The sequence below is a fragment of the Macaca thibetana genome, chromosome 1 (genome assembly GCF_024542745.1).
Source record: "Macaca thibetana thibetana isolate TM-01 chromosome 1, ASM2454274v1, whole genome shotgun sequence".
In the NCBI taxonomy this organism is placed as follows: domain Eukaryota; kingdom Metazoa; phylum Chordata; class Mammalia; order Primates; family Cercopithecidae; genus Macaca; species Macaca thibetana.
The window spans coordinates 39,758,246-39,786,107 of NC_065578.1; the positions used below are offsets into that span (position 1 = coordinate 39,758,246).

Here is a 27,862-nt window from a genome sequence, read left to right on the forward strand (position 1 = left end):
TATGTTGCCCAGGCTGGTCTTAAATTCTTTAGTTAAAGTGATCCTCCCACCTTGGCCTCCCAGAGTGTTGGGATTACAAGTGTGAGCCGCTGTGCCTGGTTTATTTTTTATTTTTATTTTTTGAGATGGAGTCTCAGTCTGTTGCCCAGGCTGGAGTACAGTGGCGTGATCTCGGCTTGCTGCAACCTCTGCCTCCCGGGTTCAAGCGATTCTCCTGCCTCGGCCTCCCCAGTAGCTGGGATTACAGGCGTCTGCCACCATGACTAACTAATTTTTGTATTTTTAGTAGAGATGGGATTTCACCATGTTGGCCAGGCTGGTATCAAACTCCTGACCTCAAGTGATCTGCCCACCTCAGCCTCCCAAAGTGCTGGGATTACAGGCTTGAGCCACCACACCCAGCTTATTTTTTTATTTTAGAGACAGGGTCTCGCTCTGTCCTCCAGGCTGGGGTGCAGTAGCATGATTATAGCTCAATGTAACCCCAAACTCTTAGGCTCAAGCACTCTTCCTGCCTCAGCCTCCCAAGTAGCTAGGACTACAGGTGCATCACCACGCCTGGCTAATTTTTTATTTTTTAATTTTTGTAGAGACAGGGTCTTGCTTTGTTGTCCAGGCTGGTCTTGAACTCAATGCCTTCACTACTGCTTTTCCAGTCACCAGATAACTTTAGCATCCTGTTTTCTACATTAGTGGTCTAGAGTGCTGCCATCCTCCCACTATGTCCCCTTCTCCAACTTGTTCTTCACATTGCACGCAATGGTAAGGAACTAAAGAGTCTTAAACATGGGGCTGGCACAATCAGAATTACACTTTAAATGTGGGATTGATTGTGCCAGTCCAGTGTTTAAGACTCATTAGTTCCTTATCATTGTCCTTAGAATAAAGTTCTAATATCTCAGCTTTGTCCAACCCTGTTTACCTTTCTTTTTTTTGAGAGGCAGTCTTGCCCTGCCACCCAGGCTGGAGTGCATTGGCGCAATCTTGGCTCACTGCAACCTCTGCTTCCTGGGTTCAAGCGATTCTCCTGCCTCAGCCTCCCAAGCAGCTGGGATTACAGGTGCCCGCCGCCATGCCCGGCTAATTTTTGTATTTTAGTAGAGATGGGATTTCACCACTTTGGCCAGGCTGGTCTCAAACTCCTGACTTCAGTTGGCCTCCCAAAGTGCTGGGATTACAGGCATAAGCCACTGTGCCCGGCCTACCTTTCTAACTTTTACTTCTAGCTTCTTGCTTCTGGGCTGCTGCTATACCAAACTGCAGCCCTTTCAGGAATGTAATACTTTCTGTGAGCTTCAGGCCTTTGCACATGCAGTTCACTTTGTCTATCCTGGTTTTTATTCTTAGGATTTTAAATCTCCTAAGAAGCCTCCTCTGACCAGCCTAAAACTTAGGTGTAAGCCCTGGGGTAGGTGCTATGCTTATTTCCTCCCATAGCATTTTGCATTTGCCTGTGTTGTAACTCTTAATGTACAGCATTATGATTGCCTATTTTAACATTCCTCTTCCTTACAGTAGACTTTAATCTCCTTAAGGACAGGAACTGTGTCTTGTTTAGAATCCCCAGAGCTTATTTAGTACAATGGCTATGCTTATAATGTAAGTATTTATTGAACAAATGAAATTATCCTAAGCCCTAAAACCTTGCAAGATGTTTTAGTGCAGGAAACTGGCCTCAGTGGAGTTAAATAACTAGCATGAGGTCACTCACCTAAAAAGTGGTGAGGAGGGATTAAAATCTAAATCTGTCTAGCTGTAAAGATTGGGCTTTTTTTCCTGCTGCTGCACATGACTGCGCTCTCTCATGTTGCCTTTACACATCCCTGTCAAGTGTTCAAACAGCCCGTGCCTAACAACCCCATTCATAGCTTCTGAGGAAAGTTGCGTCATCTTTGGACAGCCCTGAGAGTTGAAGTGAGTCCTTGCAGAATAATTTCCCATCTATTGATCTTAATTTATGCTTTGGAGAATATAACCTATTTTCAAAAAACAAGTAATTCAGAATTTGTCATCTCCTTAAGGTCCATTTATTAGTTTATTTCATTCCTTCATTCACTGAGTAACCATTTACTGAGCACCAGTGCAATGTTCCTTTATTCTAATGATGTGGTCATTGCTCAGAATGTTTCTGGGCCTTTTTTGGGGATTATCTTCAGAACTTCTTTTTTTTTTTTTTTTTGAGAGGGAGTCTTGCTCTGTCACCCAGGCTGGAGTGCAGTGGCGCAATCTCAGTGCAACCTCCACCACCCAGGTTCAAGCAATTCTCCTGCCTCAGCCTCCCAAGTAGCTGGGACTACAGGTGTGTGCCACCAAGCCTGCTAATTTTTTGTATTTTTAGTAGAGATGGGGTTTCACTATGTTAGCCAGGATGATCTGGATCCCCTGACCTCATTATCCGCCTGCCTTGGCCTGCCAAATTGTTGAGATTACAGGTGTGAACCACTGTACCTGGCCTATCTTCAGAACTTCTATCAGATTATTTTGAAGATGTGTGAACATAGTTTTGTTTGTTTGTTAAAACTTGAAGGTGGATTGGATTTGAGAAATAGCTACTAGTTGTTCAGGACCAAGTTGAGTGAAAGATAATGGGTCAGAAATTATAATCTGGCAGTCCTCAATTTTCTTCGATTTTCTTATAATGTTTTTTGAGATGGAGTCTCACTCTGTTGCCCAGGCTGGAGTGCAGTGGCATGATCTCAGCTCACTGCATCCTCCACCTCCCAGGTTCAAGCGATTCTCCTTCCCCAGCCCCCTGAGTAGCTGGAATTATAGGCATGCACCACCACGCCCAGCTAATTTTTGTATTTTTAGTAGAAATGGGGTTTCACCACGTTGGCCAGGCTGGTCTTGAACTCCTGACCTCAAGTGATCCATCCACCTCAGCTTCCCGAAGTGCTGGAATTACGGGCGTGAGCCACCATGCCTGGCCTATGTTTTGTTTTTTGTTTTTTGTTTTTTTTAAACTTGAACTGAAACTTGAAATAGAAAGATTTGGCATTAAAACAGTCTGTCTTTTACTTCTTAAAGAATCTGGGCTGGGTGCAGTGGCTCACACATATAATCCCAGCATTTTGGGCGGTTGAGGTGGGAGGATCACTTGAGCCCAGGAGTTTGAAACCAGCCTGGGCAATATGGGGAGACCCTATCTCTATAAAAAAAATTTAAAAATTAGCTGGGTGTGGTAGCGTATGCCTGTGGTCCTAGTTATGCAGAAGACTGAGGTAGGAGGATCACTAGAGCCCAGGAGGTCAAGGCTGCAGTGAGCTGTGATCATGCCACTGCACTCCAGCCTGGGCAACTAACCTTGTCTCAAAAAAAAAAAAAAAAAAAAAAAAAGAGTGTGAAGCTCTTATTGCAGTTAACCAGATTTCCTACATGGCCTTCTTCAGTTGGAGCTGTGTAGCGGTCACTCCTTTAGATGGGACACACACTTGGCCGTTTTCCTCAATCCCTGTTACTCCCTGTTGTTACTGACACTATGGCTAAAATCAGGTTTGATTTATATCTCTATGCTTTGGGGATATATGTAGATAAAAATAAGACACTTGCTGCTTTCAAGAAGCCCTTTTCTGGTAATAGAGGCATATTAAAAAAATAGTTATAATATGTGTACCTGCTATATAATCAAGTGTATATTTAGGTATTAATTGGGCACCTACCACATTCCAGATATGTTGAGTGCTTTCAGTTATTTAAGCCTCAACACTCCTATGAGTTGGTGTTATTTCCTCCATTTTACACATGAGGAAGTGAGCTCAGAAATAGTTAAGTATTTTGGCCAATGTGCAGCTAGCTAGTAAGCAGGTAGCTATGATTCAAAAATCATTCTCCCAACCAAAAGCATCAATTCTCACTTTGCCTTCTTTGAGAGTATTGAAGCTTCAACGGTGTAACCAGAGTTACTGGTTTTGTCTCATAGTGATTTGAGTGCTTTTTTTTGGTGGTGGTTGTTGTTGAGACAGAGTCTCGCTCTGTTGCCCAGGCTGGAGTGCAGTGGCGCGATCTCGGCTCACTGTAAGCTCCACCTCCCAGGTTCAAGCGATTCCCCTGCCTCAGCCTCCCGGGTAGCTGGGACTACGTGCCACCACGCCCAGCTAATTTTTTGTATTTTTAGTAGAGACAGGGTTTCACTGTGTTAGCCAGGATGGTCTTGATCTCCTGACCTCATGATCTGCCCCCCTCAGCCTCCCAAAGTGCTGGGATTACAGGTGTGAACCACAGCGCCTGGCCTGATTTGAGTGTTTTTTAGGGTAAGAAGATGCAATTGGCTGCTGAGATCCAAGACCAGGGAAGAATGTTAGCTGAAATCCTAGAGATTCTGTTAGATTCTCAGTCCACAGTAATGACAGGTAGAAGAGAAAGCTATAGTAAGTGAATGAATTCAGCTGCCAAATGGAAATTCAAGAATAATTTGGGTTCTCTTCCTACTGTGGCTTGAATTCTAAGGTAAGTGTTGATGAGAAGTAGGACTTGAAGTAGTTTCCTTGCAAACTGCCAAGAAGTAATAAAAACTATGCTGAAGACCTTCATAGGGTGTTAAAGGTCATGATTGGTTTAATCTGGTACATCCAAAGCAGAGTCGAAGGGCCAGCTTTTGAAACAGTGATCATACATTTGCTGGGATTAGTGGTGAAAAGCCTGAGTTTCCAGACTAAAAACTGGAGAATTTTATGGCACCTGGTAGTCTTCCCGTACTGTCCTTTATGGCTAAGGAGTTGCTTTCTGCAGGGCTGCAGAGTATGCTAGAGATAGAAGAGAGATATTTCTTCGAAGTGGCTTCAGGGCCTTAAGCAGGTTTTCTCCCTTTCTGAACCTTAACCTTCTATACATCAAGGAAGTTGAATTGGATGACATTTAATACTTCGCATTTTTTCAGTGCTTATTCAGGCATAGTACATATGCTTTACATATATTACGTTATTTAATCCTTAAGTGGCTCTCTGGTATACATGGTGATATCTATACATTATAGATAAGGAAACTGAGGCTCAGGGTTAGTTCAGTGTCATATAAGTAGAGTCAGAACTTGAAACTAACACTGCCTGACTTCCAAGTGCTTAGTTGTTTTGCCGTGCTGGCACTAATTAGTAATCAGTGAGGTTGTGAACATGTTCTCCCTATTCTTCTGCTCCCTACCCCCACCCTTCAGATGAGCTTCTTTGCCTTGTCAGCTGACTGACCCTCAGGTGTTCTGGGGCTAAGAGAAGCTCCGGTACTGATAAGCCCTGTTGGCCTTCTGCCTTCTCTTCCCAGGATAGGAGTAGCTATTCAGAATCTGTAATCTAAACTTTTGAGAAAAGAATTACGGTACCTATAACACATCCTGTTATCATAACCAAACTCTTTATTTGGATGCCATTGTGAAGTTGTCTCACAACCCCTTTAAATTTTAACAGTGTACTCTTGTTAATGATTTACCTACTTGTTTCATGCCCTTATAAATGTGGTTTGTTACTAGTTAAATGTTCCTAATAATTTAGTAGTAAACTTTGTAACAACTTATAGGGTGCTATTTGGTCATACCATTGACTAGGTCTCTTAACTGGCAGATCAAATTTAACAGTAGTCAGATTTTAAATTTTAATATTTCTTTATTTACTTACCTGAGATACAGTCTCTCTGTCACCCAGGCTGGAGTGCAGTGGGACGATCACGGCTGATTGCAGCCTTGACCTCTTGGGTCAAGTGATCCTCTGGTCTCAGCTTCCAAAGTAAGTGGGATCACAGGCGTGTGCCACCACACCTAGCTAATTTTTGTATTTTTTGTAGAGATGCAGTCTTACTATGTTATCCAGGCTGATCTGAAATGCCTGAGCTCAAGTGATTCTCCTTCCTTGGCCTCCCAAAATGCTGGGATTACAGGCGTGAGCCACCATGCCTGGCCCAGATTTTTAGTTTTTAAATTTGTTGAAGTTGGATAATGGTTTATGCTATCTATACATATATATGGCACCTAAGAATTTCCTTGGATGTGCTTGAGGTATTCCATGTCTTGGTAAGCAGTGTGGTGCAGTGGAAAGAGTACCACTCTAGGTGGGACCCGAGTTTGAATCTAGATGTATGGCTAGGGGCCAGTTTTTTAACTTCTTTGAACTTCACTCTTTCTCACTGGAAAAAGGGTATTGTAGTGAGAATTAGAGGGGTAAAGTCTGTGATGTACTTAGCACAGAACCTGGCACTAGTAGTTGTTCAGAAATCATTTCATTTCATCATGGGAAATGAGTGGAATGTATGTAGAGAAGTTAATACGGCAAAGTGATAGGGCAGACCACCTTGCTCCTATTTCGGGTCCCTGCTGAATCTCTGCACATGTCAAGGATGAGTTCTCATGTATGGTCAAGTGAGGAATTTCTAGAAAAGCTCTCATCTACCTAGCAAAACAACTGTGTTTTTCAGTCCTAGGATATTTAGCTTTGGTGGGAGGAAGCAGATCTAAGGAGATTGTTAAAGACCTCAGGTGATGAATGGTGAGATGTTTGTATTTGAATGTTTTGCTGAAAAAGAAAAAAAGAAAAACATGCTAAAATCCACATTAGGAGCTGCCTCTTAAAAAACCTAAGCAGTTGGTCCAAAATCCGTAAGAAAATCTTTGACTACCACTGGTAGCCTTTGGCACCCTGGAATGTTTTCTATAACTACAGTGAGACAAGTAAGAATACTTGTAATATCTCTTCTGAGATCAACTCTGTTGTGCTTATTCTTAAAAATATGGGGCCAGGCGCGGTGACTCATGCCTGTAATCCCAGCACTTTGGGAGACCAAGGTGGGTGGATCATCCTAGGTCAGGAGTCCGAAACCAGCCTGGCCCACATGATGAAACCCTATCTCTACTGAAACTGCAAAAATTAGTCAGGTGTGGTAGTGGGTGCCTGTAATCCCAGCTACTCGAGAGGCTGAGATATGAGAATTGCTTGAACCCAGGAGGCAGAGGTTGCAGTGAGCTGAGATCACACCGTTGTACTCTAGCCTCGGTGACAGAGGGAGACTGTGTCTCAAAAAAAAAAAAAAAAAGATAGAAGGCTGGGGTGCAGTGGCTCACTCCTGTAATCCCAGCACTTTGGGAAGCCAAGGCAGGTGGATCACTTGAGGTCAGGAGTTCAAGACCAGCCTGGCCAACATGGTCAAACCCTGTCTCCACTAAAAATACAAAAATTAGCTGGGCATGGTGGTGGGTACCTGTAGTCCCAGCTACTAAGTAGGTCACTTGAACCCAGGAGGTGAAGGTTGCAGTGAGTCAAGATCGTGCCACTGCCCTCCAGCCTAGGCAACAGAGTGAGACTCCATCTCAAAAAAAAAAAAAAGAAAGAAAAAGTGAGAAAAAATGTGTCCTCATCCAGGCACAGTGGCTCACGCCTGTAATCCCAGCACTTTGGGAGGCAGGGGCAGGAGACTCCCTTCAGCCCAGAAGTTCGAGACCAGCCTGGGCAACATGGCGAGACCCCATCTCTACCAATTGAAAAAAATTGAAAAAAGGAAAGAAATATAAAAATTAGCTGGCGTGGTGGCGCACACCTGCAGTCCTAGCTACTTAGGAGGACAAGGTGGGAAGATCGCTTGAGCCCAGGAGGCGGAGGCTGCAGTAAGCCGAGATCGTGCCTCTGCACCCCAGCAACACCCCAGCTTGGGTGACAGAGCCAGACCCTATCTCCAAAAAAAAAAAGGAATGATTTTTATCCTCTGTGATGTCAAACTCTGTGGCTGCCTTAAATAAATTAGTTAATCCATCAAATTATAATGTGCTTTTAATAATACGTCATCAGCCCTCTGCATCTAAGCATTCAACCAACCATGGGTCAAAAATATTTTTTAAAATTGTGTCTGTATAGAACATATGCAGACTTTTTTCCTTGTCATTATTCCCTAAACAATACAGTATAACCACTACATGTATAGCATTTACATTTTATTAGGTATTATACGTAACCTAGTGATGATTTAAAGTATACAGGAAGCTGGGCAAGGTGACATGCACGTGTAGTTTCGCTCACTTTGGTAGCTGCGGTGGGAAGATTGCTTGAGCCCAAGAGTTTGAGGCGGTAGTGCCCTGATTATGCCTGAATAGCCACTGCATTGCAGCCTAGCAACATAGTGAGACACCATCTCTTAAAAAAAAAGTATACATGGCAATGTGCAAGTGTTTTATGCAAATACTGTACCGTTTTATATTAGGGACATGAGCACTGAAGGATTTTGGTATCCATGAGAGGGTTGGCTGGGGAGTATCCTGGAACCAGTCTCCCATGGATACCAGGGGATGATTGTATTCACTGATGTTCTAGCTTTTTTGTCATCCCTCCCCATCCCCCCCCCCCCCCCCCCCCCATTCCCACCTTTATCATTGTATTTCCTTCTTAGGTTCCTGGTTGACATTCTAGAAATGCCACTGTCTCTGCCACTAACTTCATACATTACCTTAAAATTTTTCTATTTAAATTAGTTTGTGTTTTCAAATAAAGTGCTTTGCCTTGATACCAGTCTGTGCCTTTAAAGTGCCACTAACATAATGACAGATGCCTTTTAGAAATCTTGCAAACTATTGTATGGCCATTGGCATCACTCTGTTAGTGTTAAAGAAGCTGCATTTTCTTTGCACTAGCCCTACCCAGTTTTTTCTTCTTTTAATGCTCAGCAGAAAACTGAAGATGGTCACAACTTTCCGACCTTGTGCACATTGCTTCTTTGGTCTATTACCATAGGATACCGTAGCAGTATCTTACAGACATCTTTGATGGCCAATCAGCAGCAGTTAAATTACCGTAAATTTTTTAAATGGAACTCTGACAGCCAATAAGAAATCCCGTGGGTGGGAAGAGTAACAACCCTTTGGCTTGTTTTTAAGAACAATTCTAAATTTTCAGTATTCTGTTTTAGAAACACATGATTCCCTAGTGCAACTGCTATGTGCATTTGCCAGGCATTTCCACCCCTTAGAGTTCCCCATAGTTTGAAGTCTGAATCTGACCCCTGTTCTGCTTCTCAAGGTAACTTTAAAACAGGAAGTGTACAAAAGAGGTAACTGATGACGTGAACAGCCAATCGTGGCTTTGTGTTCTTAGCCAATAAAGCAGTTCAGCCAATGGGATCACAGTGGAGGCAAGGTTTGGTGTCAAATAGCATGCTAGATTGAATGCCTTTGACTGTTAAAGTGGAAGGAGGCTGCAGGGCTTCATTGGAGCCTCGGAGTTTTTCACTGAGGCAGGGGTCAGCTGAAAGACAAAGAAAAATGGCGAATAGTTTGTTGGGGGGTGGGAGGACAGCTGTTCGGGCTTTCACTGGAGTGGACATTCCAGACTCAGGTTTCTGCATCTCCTGCTGCCTTTTGTTTCCTCCGTCCTTTGGGGGGGAGGGATAGGAGTGACTTAAATTCTCCCAGTCCGAGGAGGTATAAATAACTACATGTAAAATTAATGCAGTTCCCGGTAAGTTTAATTCTTTGTTTTGTGTTGAAATGATAGAAACTGTTTAGCTTCAGAGAGTGTAGACAAGTTGCACTGTTCAGAAAATGGCCACTTTACATTCCATGCATACCTTTTGGTGCACCTAGAATACCTTGCTGTGTTTAGATTTTGCATGTCCTTCAACTAGGATTTCTTTCCTAGTTGACTATCGACAGGATCAGGTACATGGAGAAAGGCTAATCATTTTTCAGGGGCACACAGAAGCAAAACACTTTTCTGTTTGCATTGGGTAAACTTAACTGTTTTCCAAATAATTTTCCTTTGTTCAAGTGCACTGAAGCTTTCCTATGGAATAAGCTGAGTTGTTGTGAGAGTTTTTCTGTTTCCACGCACTTTGTTGACATCTGTGTTTTCAGATATGGAAGCGACACGTTGCTGTTAGAAATTTGTGTGAAAATATGATTTGCACTGCTGCAGTTTCTAATGGTGAAGGCCCACATGCCAGTGTGAAATTTTCCCATAACTTTCTTGATTTACCTGTCTACCTCTAGATTCTAATAAGTACTAATTAATGTAGTAACAGTCTTTGTTTTTAATGCACATTTTAGCTTAGAATGCTGGTTAGAAACATCTTCACTTATATTGACAGTGACAAGAGCAAATCTTTTTCCATAGATTTCACACATTTTGTCAGGTGTTGATTTAGTTCTTTAAAATGATATGAGCAAAGTGCTTTTCATTTTTCCGTATTAAATATTTTAAATCCTGCAGTTTATGAATAGGAAAGTTAAGAGTATAGGCACCCTATCTTTTGCCCTTGATATATATATATATATATATTTCTCTTTAGGGGTACAAAGCTAACGTAGGTTGCTAATCAGTAACCGGCCAGTTATTATGAACAGTGAAATCTTCAATCCCACGTACTAAGATCTATAATACACCTGATTTTAAAATGCAATTCTTTGTTTTCTTTTTATTTGCAAATACGGAATGAAGGTCATTGGAACATTTCTGCAGCAGACTCAGTGTGGAGCCGTGAGCCAGCAGCACTTAGTCTCTGGGTAGGGAAAAGGAGCAGGCCCTATTAGAGGAGAAGTTTCAAGGGTGTTGATTTGCCTTCGCTAGCTTCCCCTGTAATAAAGGATTTACCTGAGAGGACTGATAGGATTTAGATTTGGGGCTCTTGGAGTTGGAATGATATAGCAAGTCAAAGTTCTAGATGCAGGCCTCTGTCGTTGCTTTCAAAAGTGACCTTGAAAAACTGCCGGGGAGTTGAAAGATTGAAGGACAAAGTTTGTTTATACAGATTTGGACTGAAAAGCTCTATTTAAGATGAAAAGAGACTGTACTTCTGATATTCAAGTCGAGTGGTTAGTAGGAATATGTTATAGATTCAAATTAGGAGTTTTCAGGGAATAAGACAATAGGGCTGCATTCATTCTCTCTCCCACTCTTTTTACTTCCCTCCCCCCAGCAAAAAATTCTAAATTCTTTTGGTATGATAGCTGAGTGAACTGCCTAACAGATTCAGAATTCCTTGCATGCTACCGTGTCTTCTTTGTAATCTAGAGGGTTCTTAGTGAAGGAATAGTATTTTAGGAGTTCAGAGTAGTTGTATTTGTGAAAGTTTTGGGGAATTGGAATGCTTATAAGAAGAAAATGTTCATTCTGGGAATTTAAGTCCTAAGATAAAGAAGTATGTGTTAAGGATTACATTTTAAGAGGTACTACTTTGATTTAAATTTACTTTTTTAAAGTCATTGATTATTTATATGTTATCAGTTGTTCCAGGTTTTATATATGATTTTAAAAACAGTTGTAGGTACTGTCTTGACCCTGTTGGCCCTACAAGAAGGCCTGTAGCAGGGGAGGCAAAAGTGAAGGTGTGGTACAGTATGAGGTAAACCATAAACTTGAGAACTTGGTGGATTTGGCTTCTTGGAAAGACACCCAGTCACTGCCTCTCGCCGAGGTTCTTCACCATTTTTGGATCATAGACTCTTTGAGAATCTGACCCACCACCTGGAAAAATGCACATGGGCATGCCTGTGCAAAACCTTTGATGACTAAGTTATTTTCTAGTGTATGTCAAATGGTGTTTAACACCTTAGCCAGATAGATGTTTACTAGACAAATGAAGAAAACTTTGCTTCCAGAAAGAGCAAAGACCTTCTAGAGAGCTAACTGTAATTTGGACCATGGGTGGCTGTGTGTGTAAGTGGGGGAGGCTTAGATAGGGTCTAGAGATGTCAACATTTATTTACTCTGATCACAATGTTTGAGGCGGTATGGTACAGACCATTTAAAGTCAAGAGATCTGTGTTCAAGCCCTAGTCACCTTTATCACCAGCTTTGTAGTTTGGTCAAGTCAGCCATTTAGTGTTAGCTTCCTCACATGTAAAAATGGGACCTAAAAATAATTTAGTGGTGAGTCCTGAATGAGATCATGTGTGTCAAAGTACTTTGCAAATTGTGAAGAACTACGTAATATTAGTTGTTACTAATCCAGACTGTTTGGGGGATGAAACCTTTATGAAGATAGGTGTGGCATCAAAGAAAAAAATGCCAGTATTTTAATATTTTTAAAAAGGAGTTAGTTTAAACCTGACACATGTCTTTTTAAACTGCCTTCACCTGCATATTCCTGTTTATGCTGACATGACCCTATTTATTTAATGCATACGTTGAGACCATCCTTTACTGTGAAAGATTCCTGTGAAAGAATTTTAACCCCTTTGTCAAAATTTAAGAACCTCTCAGAATAAGGTGAAATGGGTATGCTGATTTTTTAAAAAACTCTTACTAGATTTAGGAACCTGTCAGAATAAAATCTGGAAGCCTGTTCAGTTTGCATTATGAGATTTGCATTATAATGCAGGTAAGTTGTAATGGTTGCAGATGTTTACCAAACAGGGGTTATTTTTAGTTTGTATACCAAATATTTATAAAGTAAACGAACTATTTTTTTTTTGTTTGCTTTGTGATTATCATGTCAGTTTTCAAGCATGGGAGGTAGGTATAGCCTGCAGTATATATAGTAAGCAAATAAATGTTGGGATGAATGCCTTTTTTTTTTTTTTTTTCCCCAGACAGGGTCTTGCTCTGTTGCCCAGGCTAATATGCCAGGCTGAAGAGCCGTGGCATGATCATGACCCACTGCAGCCTCCACCTCTTGGGCTCAAGCAATCCTCCTACCTCAGCCTCCTGAGTAGCTGGTACTACAGGCATGTGCCACTGTGCCCAATTAATTTTTTTTTTTTTTTTTTTTTTTTTTTTTTTTTAATAGAGACGGGTTTTTGATTTGCTGCCCAGGCTGATCTCACACTCCTGGGCTCAAGTGATCCTGTTGCCTTGGCCTCCCAAAGTGCTGAGATTACAAGCGCTGGGATTACAGGTGTGAGTCACTGTGCCCAATTGTGGGATGAACACTTTTAAAATAAGAAATAATTGATCGCTTATCAAAAATCTAATGTAAATTTCACACAGTTAATACCTACTGTGAGATACTTTTCTAACATAATTGGTGGAAACTCATGGAGATTTCTTTTTAATCTAGTCTACATGCCCAGTGTCATCTATTTTTAGGACTTCCTTCCCCCCCCCCCGGGGTGGGGTTGATATTTTGTGATGTTTGATTTCCTGTCCTATTAAGTCACTTCCTCTCAGGCCTATGGTCAGTCAGCATTGGCGTCTGCTTTCTATCTGTGCTTTGAAAGAGTCATATTCAGACAGAATGAGGTTTGGCAAAATTGATATTGACTTTACCAAATAAAATTCCAGTTCCAGGGATGTGTAGGTTTAAAAACAGCAACTGTGGTCACTTTGGGCTTTTGTTTTTAAAACAAGATGAGGTCTCCTTCTTAAAGAAGCTAAATACTTTTGTGGGGGCTTCAGTAACCCAAAAAATGTATAAAAGCTGAACATGGCTATCTTCATGAATGGAATGATTTTTGCCTATTCTTATTACTGATAATATATGCATACAGAGTTTGAATATGTCTAAGTTAGGCTGATAGGAATCACTTAGAGATCTAGTCTAGTTCCCTTCTTGTAAAGTGGGGAAATTGAGGCCCAGTAAGTTCAGGTGCCCTAATCCAAGTCTTTCAGCTTTTTAGGAACAGGCCTGTACAAGTTTGGAGATTTGACTCCCACTCAATTTGTTGCACGTTTCTTTCATTCCTCTAGGTTGTTTTCACTTTTTATTTTTCATGTTTCTTTTCCTTTTGGCACTTCTGTATAGGTTTGCTGTTTGGATATAGAAGGAACAGAGAGAAAATGGGCCATGGAAGAGGTTCAGAAGTCTTTACCTGAAGTGTGTTGGTTAGAAAGTCTGCTGCAGCAGATTTAGTGTCCCTTTGGGATCTGGAGATACCTTGCCTCAGCCAGTTGCTTATTCAGAAAGCTGAGAACCAGCTAGGAAGCTAATGGTGCTCACCTGTGAGGTATTCCAGAGAGCCGGGTTACTGTTATGCATTATGAAGAAGTTAGGGTATACAAACACATGACCTGCATGCCAGTTAGTGTTTATTGTTTTTGTTTTTTGTTACTACATTTCAAGAATGAGCTGATTCCCAAATAAGTTTGTACCTGGCTCTTAAAGTGAGTCCACAAGCTAACCTGTATTTAATAAACACAGATTCCAGGGTCATTTTAAGCATTTGAGAAGACGGAAATAGGAATCATTGTTTATAGACACCCAAAATAATATCTTAACTATGCTGACTTGACTCCCATCAGCAAAGTGGTATTATGTGTGTATGTGCTTGTGTATGGTTGAGTGGTTTTTGTTCTTATCTTTATATTCTTTGATAGACCATGATATACTTTAACATTTTTAATTTTTCTGAAGGTGATGACCTTCATATGTTTAGACAAAAGTTATAGTTCATTGAAAGAGTGAGGGCTTGAATGATGTAAGTTATATAATATTTAAGTCCTAAAATATACTGATTGAAAATTATGATAGACATAGCTGGATAGACTATACTTCATGTCTGCATTTCCCAGAAGTTTAGTTTTCTTTCTTTTTTTTGGAGACTAAGGTCTTGCTCTGTCACCCAGGCTAGAGGGTATAGTGTAATGGTGTAATCATAGATCACTGCAACCTTAAACTCCTGGGCTTAAGCAGTCCTCGCACTTCAGCCTCCAAGTAGCTGGGACTACAGATGCATGCTACTAGGCCTGGCTAATTAAAAAAAAAATTTTGAGGGCTGGGCACAATGGCTCACGCCTATAATCCCAGCACTTTGGGAGGCCAAGGCAGGCAGATCATGAGGTCAGGAGATCAAGACCATACTGGCTAACACGGTGAAATCGTATCTCTACTAAAAATACAAAAAATTAGCCGGGCGTGGTGGCGGGCTCCTGTAGTCCCAGCTACTCGGGAGGCTGAGGCAGGAGAATGGCGTGAACCCAGGAGGTGGAGCTTGCAGTGAGCCGAGATGGCGCCACTGCACTCCAGCCTGGGCAACAAAGTGAAACTCCGTCTCAAAAAAAAAAAAAAATTTTGACTGGGTGTGGTGGATCATGCCTGTAATCCCAGCACTTTGGGAGGCCAAGGCGGGTGGATCACTTGAGGTCAGGAGTTTGAGACCAGCCTGGACAACATGGTGAAACCCAGCCCTTACTAAAATAACACCAAAATTATCCGGGCCTAGTCCCATCTTCTCAGGAGGGTGAGGCACAAGAATTGCTTGAACCGGGAGGTTGCAGTGAGCCATGATAGTGCCACTGCACTCCAGCCTGGGCAACAGAGTGAGACTCTGTCTCAAGAAAAACAAACAAACAAAAACCAATTTTTTTTTTTTTTGTAGAGATGGAGTCTCATTATTTTCCCTGGCTGGTCTCGAACTCCTGGCCTCAAAGGCTCCTTCTACCTTAGCCTCAAAAGCACTGGCATTTACAGGTGTGAGCGTCTGTGCCTGGCTAGTTTTCTTTTTAATCTGTTCTTTCTGCTACCTCAATATTGGGGCTCAACTCTTTATAACGTGGTCAGATTCTATTTGTGTTATCACTCTTATCTTCTTGTCTCTCCCTTTGGGATCCCAAAGTCAGACCCCGCTATTCAGTAATTGATCAAAAGTTTTTCTCTACTTACAGTATTTATTCTAAATTAAATTACAGTCTAGAACCTGTGGTGAAAATGGGCAATCAAAGGATAAGGAATGAAGTTAAATTCCAGTATAGAGGAAGAACTAAAGAAAAAAACAGATAGTAAATGTTTAACTTTAAAATGGCATAACATTGTGACCTTGTGTTCCTTAGTTCAAAGAAAGAAGACTAAAATAACCACAGCAAATAGCAGCGCGAATTCACTTGGTTATCCTTTCTTCTTGGAAGTACTACGGTTTTGGTCTGTTTCCATAGTTTCAATTACATAGAAAACTAAAGGGAAGACCTGCTTGATTGAAAGTATCCAGATAAAATGAAATTGTCTTCTGTTTATCTAAGCTATATAGTTCTTACCTTCAAGGAAATGCTAAAGTTGGATGCTTTTTACACTTCCTTTCACCAATTTACCATGCATGCGTGTCTTTTTTGTGGAGAGTTTAAAAAGGTATACAAATAAAATTTTACTCTGAGACTGATGATGTTTATCAAGTATTAGAAACTGATACGGAAAGAACAAGCAAAATACACAATTCAGAAGAGGGGAGACCTTGGCTTAGTTGAAGGGAAACTATTTAACTGGATGTGGACTCAGGGAGGTAGGGACAAGGGCATTCCAGGCGTTGGGAGCAACAAGAGTAAGATCATGATTCAAAAAGTACATCTTGGGTTAAAGAGAGCAGTAAATGGCCAACTGCTTAGAGCATAAAGAGATGAGTTAAGGACAGGAAGGAGTGGTAAAAGAAAGACGTATGGAGAAGTAAGTTGGGTCAGATGTTGAAGGGCCTTGTTTGACAGGCTAAGAAATTTGAACAGTCTCTGCTTGACATTGGTGACCATTGGAAATCTGGAGTAGTAGAGTGATGTGGCGTTATGAGAGCTGCGCTTTTATAAGATTTATTACACATCTTAGGTTCACAACCTTTATAGGATTATTAAGTTTAAAATAGGTTGTAACATAAAGGGCTTAGAATTGTACCTGGCACACAGTAACTCCTAATGAGCATTGGCTATCATCATTTTTATTACATAGAGGCGATGAAGGTCTGAACAGAGATAGTGGTAGTATGAAGAAAGTTCAGGAGATGGACACTGCTGGACCCTGCTACTATAGAATTTAGCAGCTGATTAGAATTGAACAACAGAGGAGAAGAAGTGCAAAATGATACTGAGGTTTCAAGTCTGGGTGACTGGAGGATAGAAACAGAAATTCAGGAAGAGCAAGTTTGGGGGGAAAAGAAGATAGATTTGATTTGGGGCACGTGGAATTTCACTTCTGGGTAGCTTTCTGGTTGTAGATGTCCAAGTTGTAGATGTCCAGCTTTCCGGTTGTAGATGTTCAGTGTATGCAGGAGTGAATGAAGCTTTGGAGAAATATCAAAATTGGTAATGTATATTTGGAATTTAGGCTCATAAAGATTATAACTGAACCTAAGGGACAAACAGGAGAGAATCAAGAAAGAGAATTGACAGAAGACTAGTGCTACATGTCAAAGATGGAAGCACAAAAAAGGTCTGACTCTAAAGTTGAGAAATCCAGAAATGAGCATGGTAGAGTTCTCTAGGTCAGTGTTCTCTAAGCTTTTTTTGGTTGCACACTCCTGTTGTCTGAGTGTGCAGTTCCCATGTATGAATTAATATTCTTTACTCCAAAAAGTTACTTGCTCAGTTTTTTAGTATTAGTTTAGTAAAAATAGAGAATATCTGTAACTCCCCTTAATCCAGGCATATACAACAAGGTAAAGATTTTGTTGTTAGCCTACATCTTCCTTGCAGTACTTGGAGCACCATATGTAATACATGGTCTTGTGACAAGTTCAACTAAATGAGGGCATCAGTATCAGCTCATAGGTTAAATATTCGAGAAGCTAATATTAATAACACTTTCTGTGTGTGCCTTGATAAGTAAAAGACTAGAAATACTGCCTTAGAATCTGGTGACCTTCACTTGCTTTAAAGATGTACAAATATTTCCTTGAGATTAGTACATATACCACATCTCCATTTGGTACAAAGACTACATTTTATTTTCTGAGTTGCATTGGGCTTAATCTTACTGGTTTTAGCTTTGTAAAATCTCAAATGGCAGCATCCTGCATGAAGCTGACCAAAAATACATATGTAGAAATTTGGCAGCATTTGCTGAGCAAGTAATTTATAGCCCACATGATCATTATAGCACCAATGAGCAGCACACAAAATTAATTACCAGGAATGGGACTAGCCTCATCTGTAGGATTTAGCAGAATTTTTAATATAAGGCACCTATATTTAGTTTCTAGGCTGCGTATGTTGTAATTATCCTTAATCTAAAATAAAGGCAATAAGAAACTTTTCACTAGAGAAATAGTGGTAAATTTCCAGCCATTTTACCTCATTTTTAATAATCTGAACTCCATGATTATTTTCCTCTTGGAAATTCATTGTCCAGATGCCCATGAAGCTCCCCTTAAAGGTGGTTAAGCAATGTAATAGTATGCGGTGTTTATATGAAGCATAGTACTTTATAGTTAGTGAAGTGATTTCATACTCATTCTCTTATTTGGTATTTACCTAATGTAAGTAGGATAGATGATTATCATCCCCCATTTTGAGGGTGACAAAATGGAAGACAGAGCCTAATGACAGAGGCTTTTGCTGTTTATACTGCACTTTCTTTTTTTTTTTTTTTGAGATGGAGTCTCGCTGTGTCTCCCAGGCTGGAGTGCAGTGGCGTGATCTGGGCTCACTGCAAGCTCCGCCTCCCGGGTTCATGCCATTCTCCCGCCTCAGCCTCCCAAGTAGCTGGGACTACAGGCGCCCGCCACCACGCCTGCACTTTCTTACTGTATATGAAAAAGAGTCTATAGCTGTGTCCATCTTAGGGGACTAATTTTTCCTCCTACCTTCCCTTTTTCTATACTTGCTTCTCCCTTGAAAGGCACAGAACTTTCCCAGAGTTCTCATCGACTCTCATATTATAGACTACTTATCAAGCTAATCATAAAGGGAGCAAACATACAGTCAAATTGAATTACCTTTAAAGTGTTTGTCAAAATAGGTGAACACAGTCACTTTTTGGAACAAAGCGTAGTACAAGTAGATAGATACAATTGAGCACTACTAGTGTTTTTGGGAAATCGTCTTTAATGAATCCTAAATTCACTAAGGTTAGATAAGTAGTTGAAGAATTTTTTTCCAAATAGATATGTGGTTAGAATTGTATTAGGTGTTCTGTGGTGTTCCTTAGCTATGCAAGTACACACTTTGTGGTACGTATTGAGGCAGCTCCCAAATTTGGGTTCTCATCTTGAGCCACAGAGATCAATATTTTTAGATGAATCATTGTGTTCTTTTTTTTCTTTTTGAGACGGAGTCTCTCGCTCTGTCGCCTGGCTGGAGTGCGGTGGCGCGATCTTGGCTCACTGCAACCTCGGCCTCCCGGGTTCAAGCTATTCTCCTGTCGCAGCCTCCTGAGTAGCTGGGACTACAGGTGCCCACCACCATGCCCAGCTAATTTTTGTATTTACTAGAAAATGGAGTTTCACCATATTGGACAGATAGTCTTGATCTTATGACCTCGTGATCTGCCCTCCTTGGCCTCCCAAAGTGCTGGGATTACAGGGGTGAACCACTGCGCCTGGCCCGTGGTGTTGTTAAATAATCAGTTGCTTTAAATTTCCTAGCTATGATTTATAATCCTTGCTTACCCCTAGTGAGGTGGAACAAAGGAATTCTGATTTCTTGGAGGAATGGCTGAATAAGATAACTTTATCACCATGTTCACAATGTAGCGATAGCTATAATTTTGAAACACTGCATAGAATTTAGCCAGGTGATTCCTCATATAAGTGGGTAGCTATGAAAACATCTCCAATAAAGGGGGCTGGGCTAAGGCTCTTCTTCTGAATTATAGTGAAAGAATAGAGTGACTTCCCATCACCAGGCCCCCAGAAAGTGAACTTGATCCTTTCTATCTCCACTCTTGTTTGGTAACTAGATGGCCTAGTCCCACTCCTCTGATGCAACTGCAGTTTAACAAGCTTGAAAACCTTAAGCTTTCTTGTTTAAGCTTTCTACTTTGAAATGTGTAAGAATCTGGTATCTTGATTTTTTTTGGAGTCCTTTTTTCAGAAGAGTGATCAGGAAAACTAAAGGTAAAAAGGCCTGGTGGATTTGTGTTCCAGGCTGAGAAAAGCTGTAGGTTCTTAAGTTTTGAGTTTTCTATTGTTATCAATTCTAAAGTAGAAGGAGATGATTTAATGAAAGAGCACAGAATTGAGAATCAGAAGACATGGATTTTAATTTCAGCTGTGGCATATACTTATCCTGGTGACTTCTGCCAAGTTCCTCAGTCTACCTGAATAAAGTATCTTTATTTGTCAGATGGGAATATTTGAACCTGTGTTGCTTATCTTACGTGTTTATGGTGAAAAACACATAAAATAATGTGAAACTACTTTAAAAAGTATAAAGTATGTACAAATGTAAGAGATTAGCATAACTATCTCAGTCACTTTGCACTCTTTGAAGTGATCTTTATGTTCTCAGTTCCTGACAGCTGTATACATGAAGGTAAGAGATTTAGGATTTGGTTGGCTTGGAAGATTTGTCTCGTTTCATGTCCTTTTCCTTTCTTTCTTCTCCTCTTTTAAACATTTAAATCAATGATAAAAGACACTAAGCAGAGGGAATAATTCACAGTGTGTCTGAATGAGCAGAATCCAGACAGCCAAATCAATACAGCCAAGCTCATATTGACATTCTTATAACGCCCTCTAGGTTTTTAATTGACAATTTTCTGCCTTCTCCTGTCCCCCCACCCCCCTGGTTTTCAGATGTATTAACTCACCAGCACAATCTTCTGTTTTTCAGTGGAGCTTATGATTAGATAATTGTCTACATTTGTGCTACATTTTCCAAAGTAGAACAAGTTTTTCTCTATCCCCGCTCTTGTGGCTCTTCCATTGGATTACTGCACAAAGGTTACTGCACAACTGAGCATAGGTACTTAAGGAATTTTCCCATTTGCCAGTTTAAAAGAAAAGCACCTAGAATGAGGCCAAGGATACTTGGGGTCTTAAAATAGTTCTTGTCCATGCATGGTGGCTCACGTCTGTAATTCCAGCAGTTTGGCAGGCCAACGTGAGAGGATCACTTGAGGCCAGGAGTTTGAGACCAGCCTGGGCAAGATAGCAAGACCCTGTCTTTACAGAAAATTTTAAAAATTAGCCAGGTATGGTGGCAAGCACCTGTAGTCCCTGCTACTCAGGAGGCTGAGCAGGGGAGGATCGCTTGAACCCAGGAGGTTGAGGCTTCAGTGAACCATGATCATGCCACTGCACTCCAGCCTGGGCAACAGAGCAAGACACTGTTAAAAAAAATTTTTTTTTAAGTTCTTGAGGAACCTGTGTTTTTCATTCAGTAAATGTGGATTGAATCCCCACTATGTGCAAGGCACGTTTGCATTGAGGATGTGTCAGAAACAAAATGATTATGTAAGACAAACTGGGGAAAAAATAGGAACATGAAAATTTTAAGCTTAAAAAATAATATGCCCCTTAAAAAAGAATATGTTACACAAGTCTGAAGCAAGTGAATATGCTAATTAGAGAAATAGATTTGATTGTGTGCCAGGAATGGTTTCTTGGGGAGAAAAAAAAATAGTCATCACTGATGAGTGAATGTGTAGACAGTATTGAATTTCTTTACAGTTGTACTGTAAAGGCAAGCTTCTTATCAGTGCTGTTGCAGAAGAGCCTTAAACATTGGTTTCAATCCATGAAATAGTCTGAGAAATTCCGGTTTTCCAGAACATGTTTCCTTCATGTTCACTTCAGGATATTGGATATAGAGGGAAGTGGGTGGAGCTCTCTTTAGAGCTCCAAACAGAATCTTTTGCTTGGACGATGGGGCCAGGTTGAGTGGGGAGCTGCCTGGACTCCAGGTTCCCTCTACCCTCTAACATAAACAAGATTCCTTTCACAAGACAAAACAGGCACATACTCCTAGCTTGTGGAATTCTGAGGTATCCAAGGAGATGGTGGTGGTTGTGGGGCTTTTTTGTTTTTTTTTGAGATAGGGTCTCACTCTGTTGCCCAGGCTGAAGTGCAGTGGTGCGATCATGGCTCATTGCAGTCTCCCAGCTCCTCGGGTCAAGTGATCCTCTTGCCCCAGCCTCCTGAGTAGCAGGAGCTACAGATGTGTGCCACCACACAGACTAATTTTTGTTTTTGTTTTTGTTTTTGTTTTTTCTTTTTTGTAGAGTCAAGGTCTTGCTATGTTTCCCGGGCTGATCTTGAACTCCTGGGCTCAAGCGATCCTTCTGCTTCGACCTCCAAAGTGCTGAGATTACAGGCATGAGCCACCATTCCCAGCCCAAGGAGACATATTCTAAGAATTTAAGGCTGGGCGCGGTGGCTCATGCCTGTACTCCCAGCACTTTGGGAGGCCGAGGCGGACGGATCACGAGGTCAGGAGACCGAGACCATCCTGGCTAACACAGTAAAACCCTGTCTCTACTAAAAATACAAAAAAATTAGCCAGGCGTGGTGGTGGGCGCCTGTGGTCCCATCTCCTCTGGAGGCTGAGGCAGGAGAATGGTGTGGACCCAGGAGGCGGAGCTTGCAGTGAGCCAAGATCGTGCTACTGCATTCCAGCCTGGGGAATGGAGGGAGACTCCATCTCAAAATAAGTAAATAATAAAAAATAAATAAGTAAAAATTAAAAAAATTTTTAATATGTTTTTGGATTAGTGTGGAGAGAAAACCTAGTATAGCTGTTGATCATTGACACTCCCAGGGATTTAAATTTGGCTCATTCCCATTTTCAGCTTGAGTTCTTTGCTTTTTTGGAACTAGTACATTTGTTCCAAATTTAATAGTTTAAAGGGCTTTAAAAATTATTTCCATGTTTATAAAAGAGATAGGAGAGCATCTTTCTCTATTTTAATATGTATTTCCATGCATCTGAAACTAGGCTTTTTAAAGAAATAGGTTAAAAACAAAGTAAGTAGTCTAAATTATAGAGAAAAAGAAGCTAGTTGGTCTTTAGTCTTGGTACCATATCTGGGACTCTTCAGACCAGTAGTTGGTGTCTTGTCCAGCTTCGAGCAGTCATGATGATATGATGCCATCTGGCATTTGTATGAATCTTGCTATTTTTTGAGGCCTTCTAACATGTGTTTTACCATTTGTGTGTTTCAGCTGCCCTGTGGGATATTGCTGTAGATGATAGAGAAGTTTCTAAGAAGTTAAGAAATTTGCTCAAGATCACAGTTCACCAGAGAGCTAAGAACCCCCAGGTCCAATACGTTTTATTTATTTATGTGTTTACCTTGTGCTTTAGTGCCCCCAACTGTTCACAGCTGAGTATTCAAAGGTGCTGCTAACCCGCCTAGAGACATGCAAAGGGGAAGGATAAAACAGAAAAGAAAAAAGAGTGACAGAGCTTAAATAGTGCAAAAAGTGGGAATGAGCAAGTTATAATAAATTAAGACAGAATTTTAGAGCTTTTGCATTTTGACTCTATCACTTATTGTATTGTGATCTTGAGCAAGTAACTTGATACCTAACCATCAACCTTATCTGTAAAATTGGAATAATATTGATAAATGTATCACTGAGCTAAATAAGGCTCAATTGAGGATGATGTATGTGGCATGTATTTTATGAACTCCAAAGCCCGTAAGTTGGCATCTTCGAAACATTCTTCAGAATTACACTGCTTATCTCTGCTGGACACACAAACACAAGATACTGCCAGAAACTGGGCAAGAGGCTATTTGTGAATCTCAGAAAGGACCTAGTAAGAAAATGATGCTTTGTTTTAGAATACAACTTAACTTAGGCTACAGGCACTCTTTCTGTCTCTAGCTCATGTCACAATTCCTTTTTGGGATCGAGGCCTGAAAAACCAGTTACTCATCATTCTTCCTACAAGGATTTATTTACTCGTTAGGCTGGAGGGTCAGAGAGACTAACAGATTCTTCTATGCAGCAGAGCGGGTCTGGCCCAGGTTAGTTCTAATTGAGGATGAACAGGTGAGGGAGGCAGGGGAGCTAAATAACAGTTGTGTGATCTAGGACCAGCTTCTCAACCTCTGGTGTCAGTTTCCCCATCAGTAAATCAGGGATAAACAAAACACTTAACAATGCTTTAAAACAAGATCAGAATATTATCTGAAACTTTTTCTTTTTCTTTTTTTTTTTTTTGTTTTTTTTTGAGACAGGGTCTTGCTCTGCTGCTCAGGCTGGAGTGCGGCGGTGGCGCAATCATAGCTCTCTGCAGGCTTGACCTCCCAGGCTCAAGCAATCCTCCTAACTCAGCCTCCTGAGTAGCTGGGACTATAGGTGTGAGCCACCATACCTGGCTAATTTTTTATTTTTTATTTTCTGTTGAGATGGGGGTCTCACTATGTTGCCCAGACTGATCTCAAACTCCTGGGTTCAAGTGATCCTCCCGCCTTGGCCTCCCAGAGTGCTGGGATTAGAGGCATGAGCTACCACATGTGGCTGAACCTTTTTCCTTAAAGGTCCAGATATTTTAAGCTCTGCAGCTGTATGATTTTTGTTGTAACTCTTCAACTCTACTGTTTAGCATGAGAGCAGCCATAGACAATATAAACTAATTAGGGGCTGGGCATGGTGGCTCACGCCTGTAATTCCAGCATTTTGGGAGGCCGAGGTGGGCAGATCACTTAAGGTCAGGAATTGAAGACCAGCCTGGTCAACATGGTGAAACCTGTCTCTTCAGAAATACAAAAATTAACTGGGTGTGATGCAGGTGCCTGTAATTCCAGCTGCTTAGGAGGCTGAGGTGGGAGAATCGCTTGAACCCAGGAGGTGGAGGTTGCAGTGAGCCAAGATCGTGCTGTTATACTCCAGCCTGTATGACAGACCGAGGCTTCATCTAAAAATAAATAAATACATAAATAATTAGGGTTGATGCCTTCCAGTGAAACTGTTTCTAAAAACAGGCTGTAGGCCAGATGTGGCCTGTGAGCTATAGTTTTTAGACCCTTCCTTGCTTTAGAATACTTCACTAAATACTTGATCTTTTTTCTCCATCATACAAAATACTGCTTGTGTTTTATTGGTGTCATATATGCAGAGATGGTTTAAGTTTGAGCATTCAAAGGATGAGGAAGAATGTGTGTGAAGTAAGATGTTATGTATCATTTTCTGTTCCACAGAAATAAGTTTTCAAATGTTCTGTTCATGCCTTCCCATCACTTTCATTGTTTATACCAGTTGCTGTGCCTTCATTTTTTTTCTAGTTATAGTACAACTATATTATGATCTGGCTCCTGTTTCAAAGATTATATTATACTAGATACCAAATAGAAAAATAGTTTTGTTTTTGAAGGAAAAGTGGCTCTTCTGCCAGTTCGAAAATGTGTCCTTGTGAACAGATCTTTAGGGAGAGCAGTGTGCAGCCACTTCCAAGCCTAAGTCTTTTAGGAAGCATGGTTTTCCAGTAGGCACTTTGAAAAGCGGCTTCTTCTTAAGACAGATGTACCCTCAAACGTCAAACTTGGCATTAATCAGAGTTGGGGAAGTAGAGCTATGTTATTCATTCTTGTATTATAGTAGTGAAGACTATTCAGTAGCCTTCCAGTAAATATGACCAGCTGGTACCCAGCTATGTGTGTAAGTAATAAGGTTTCAGGCACTAAGCGTAGTCCTTTCTTGCATGACTATATAAAAACTTTAGATGAGTTTAAACAGAGACTATTGAACCTTCTGTTCTCTCTAGTCACTTTGCCTTCCCTTGTATTCATTCATTTATTGCATCTTCAAGTAGTGAAGTGTAGGACTTCCCTACCAAACCACCAGACCCCTTTGGAATGTGTTCAGTATGCATCATTGCTGGAGTGGCTTAGTAGAGTGACTGACCCAGGGCCACCAGCTAGTAGGCAGCAAGCAGCCAGTACACAAACATAGGTCTTTTAATTTTCAGACCAGTTCTTCTTGTGAAATTTTCAATTTTAGATTGGTTTTTATTTTGGAGAGTATAAGCTTTCTTAAGGCTAGAAATGCTTTTTAGCTATTGTGATTGATAATGGCATAAGTCCTAAGGTCCATCTGTGTAAACATAAAAACCAAATTGTCTGTTAGTAAATAAATCCTACCCCCGTGTCCCTCATCCATCCATTTATTTTTATTAATATTCTTCCTTTCTCTGTATCTCTCATCATCATTTAAAATACAACATCTTACAAACCTTAGCTCATTTAAATGAAGAAACCTAGAACTAACCTCAACAAATACCTGAGCAGTACTGGAACATAAAATGCTTGTGATAGTGCTGCCACTAGAGCAAAATACAATAAAACTAACATCATAATAAAGAGAGTCACACAAATTTGTTGGTTTCCCAGTGCAAATAGAAGTTATGTTTGTGCTATAGCGTAGTCTATTAAATGTGCAACAGCATTATGTCTAAAAAATGTACATATCTTAATTTTAAAATATCTTATTGGTAAAAATGCTAATTACCATCTGAACTTTCAGCAAGTCATAAGCTTTTGCTGCTTGAGGGTCTTGACTTGATGATGATGGCTGCTGACTGATTAGGGTGGTAGTTGCCGAAGATTGGGGTGGCTTTGGCAATTTCTGTGTGTGTGTTTTTCTGTTTTGTTTTTGAGATGAGTTTTACTCCTGTTGCCCAGGCTGGAGTGCAGTGGCGTGATCTCAGCTCACTGCAACCTCTGCCTCCTGGGCTCAAGCAGTTCTCCTGCCTCAGCTTCCCGAGTAGCTGGGATTGCAGCCCCCTGCAACCACCCCCCCCCCCGGCCCCCCACACCCAGCTAATTTTTGTATTTTTAGTAGAGACGGGTTTCACCATGTTGGCCAGGCTGGTCTTGAACTCCTGACCTCAAGTAATCCACCCACCTCGATCTCCCAAAGTGCTGGGATTACAGTCTCCCATAGTGCTGGGATTACAGGCGTGAGCCACCGCATCTGGCCTGTTTTTTTTTTTTTTTTTTTTTTTTTTTGGGAGAGAGTCTCACTCTGTCACCCAGGCTGGAGTACAGTGTCATGATCTTGGCTGATTGCAACCTCTGCCTCCCAGGTTCAAGCCATCCTCCTACCTCACCCTCCCAAGTAGCTGGGACTGCAGACACATGCCACCACACCCAGCTAATTTTTGTCTATATTTTTTTGTATAGACAGGGTCTGCTGTGTTGTCCAGACTGATCTTGAGGTCTCAAACTCCTGGGCTCAAGTGATCCTCTCGCCCTGGACTCCCCAAGTGCTGAGATTACTGGCGTGAGCCACTGGGCCTGGCTGGCAATTTCTTAAAATAAGGCAGCAGTGGAGTTTGTTGCTTCACTTGACTCTTCCTTTCCTGAAAGATTTCTCTGTAGCATGCTTTTCTGTTTGATAGCGTTTTACCCAGAGTAGAGCTTCTTTCAGAATTGGAGTTTGTCCTCTCAAGTCCTGCCACTATTTTATGAACTAAGTTTACATAATATTCTAATGTTCATAGCATTTTCACTGGAGGTAGGTTCCATTTCAAGAAATCACATTCTTTGCCTTCTATAAGAAGCAACTCTTCATCTGTTAAAGTTTTACATGAAATTGCAGCAATCCAGTCACATCTCAGGCTCCACTTCTAATTACAGTTCTCTTGCTGTTTCTACCACATCTACAGTTACTTCTTTCACTGAAGCCTCGAACCCCTCAAAATCATTCAGGAGGATTGGAATCAACTTTAGACTCCTGTTAATGTTTATATTTTGACCTCCTCCCACGAATTTTGAATTTTTTTTTTTTTTTTTGAGACAGAGTCTTACTCTGTTGCCCAGGCTGGAGTACAGTAGCACGATCTTGGTTCATTGCAGCCCTGACCTCCCAGGCTCAAGTGATCCTCCTACCTCAGCCTCCCGAGTAGCTGGGACTATAAGCATGTGCCACCACACCCAGCTAATTTTTGTATTTTTTGTAGAGACAGGGTTTTGCCATGTTGCCCAGGCTGGTTTTGAACTCCTGAGCTAAAGCAGTACTCCCACCTTGGCCTCCCAAAGTTCTGGGATTACAGGTGTGAGGCACTGTGCCTGGCCATGAATATTCTTTTTTTTTTTTTGAGACGAAGTCTTGCTCTGTCACCCAGGCTGGAGTGCAGTGGCATGATCTCGGCTCACTGCAACCTCCACCTCCTGGGTTCAAGCGATTCTCCTGCCTCAGCCTTCCTAGTAGCTGGGATTACAGGCCACACCACCATGCCCAGCTAAGTTTTGTATTTTTTTAGTAGACAGGGTTTCACCATGTTGACCCAGCTGGTCTCGAACTCATGACCTTGTGATCTGCCCGCCCCGGCCTCCCAAAGTGCTGGGATTACAGGCATGAGCCACTGTGCCCGGCCTGCCA

The 27,862-nt window shown here is 41.2% G+C and overlaps 1 protein-coding gene across 10 annotated transcripts in view; it reads left to right on the forward strand.

Annotated features, from left to right (window-relative positions):
- NFYC (nuclear transcription factor Y subunit gamma) overlaps positions 1 to 27,862 on the forward strand; it is a 109,192-nt gene that overhangs the window by 37,285 nt on the left and 44,045 nt on the right. Inside the window, exons 1-2 of one of the 10 annotated variants that reach the window (XM_050799079.1) lie at positions 4,088 to 9,419; positions 22,694 to 22,791. The exons of 2 other annotated variants lie outside the window; for them this stretch is intronic. Coding sequence is in view for 6 of the 8 variants with exons in the window: in XM_050799051.1 (XP_050655008.1) it covers positions 15,120 to 15,306 (187 nt within the window). In the remaining 2 variants the exon portion in view is untranslated. Of the gene's footprint in view, positions 1 to 4,087; positions 9,420 to 14,833; positions 15,307 to 22,693; positions 22,792 to 27,862 lie in introns of those variants that run through there. 7 more of the 10 variants (XM_050799060.1, XM_050799051.1, XM_050799041.1 and 4 more) reach the window with 7 other exon arrangements.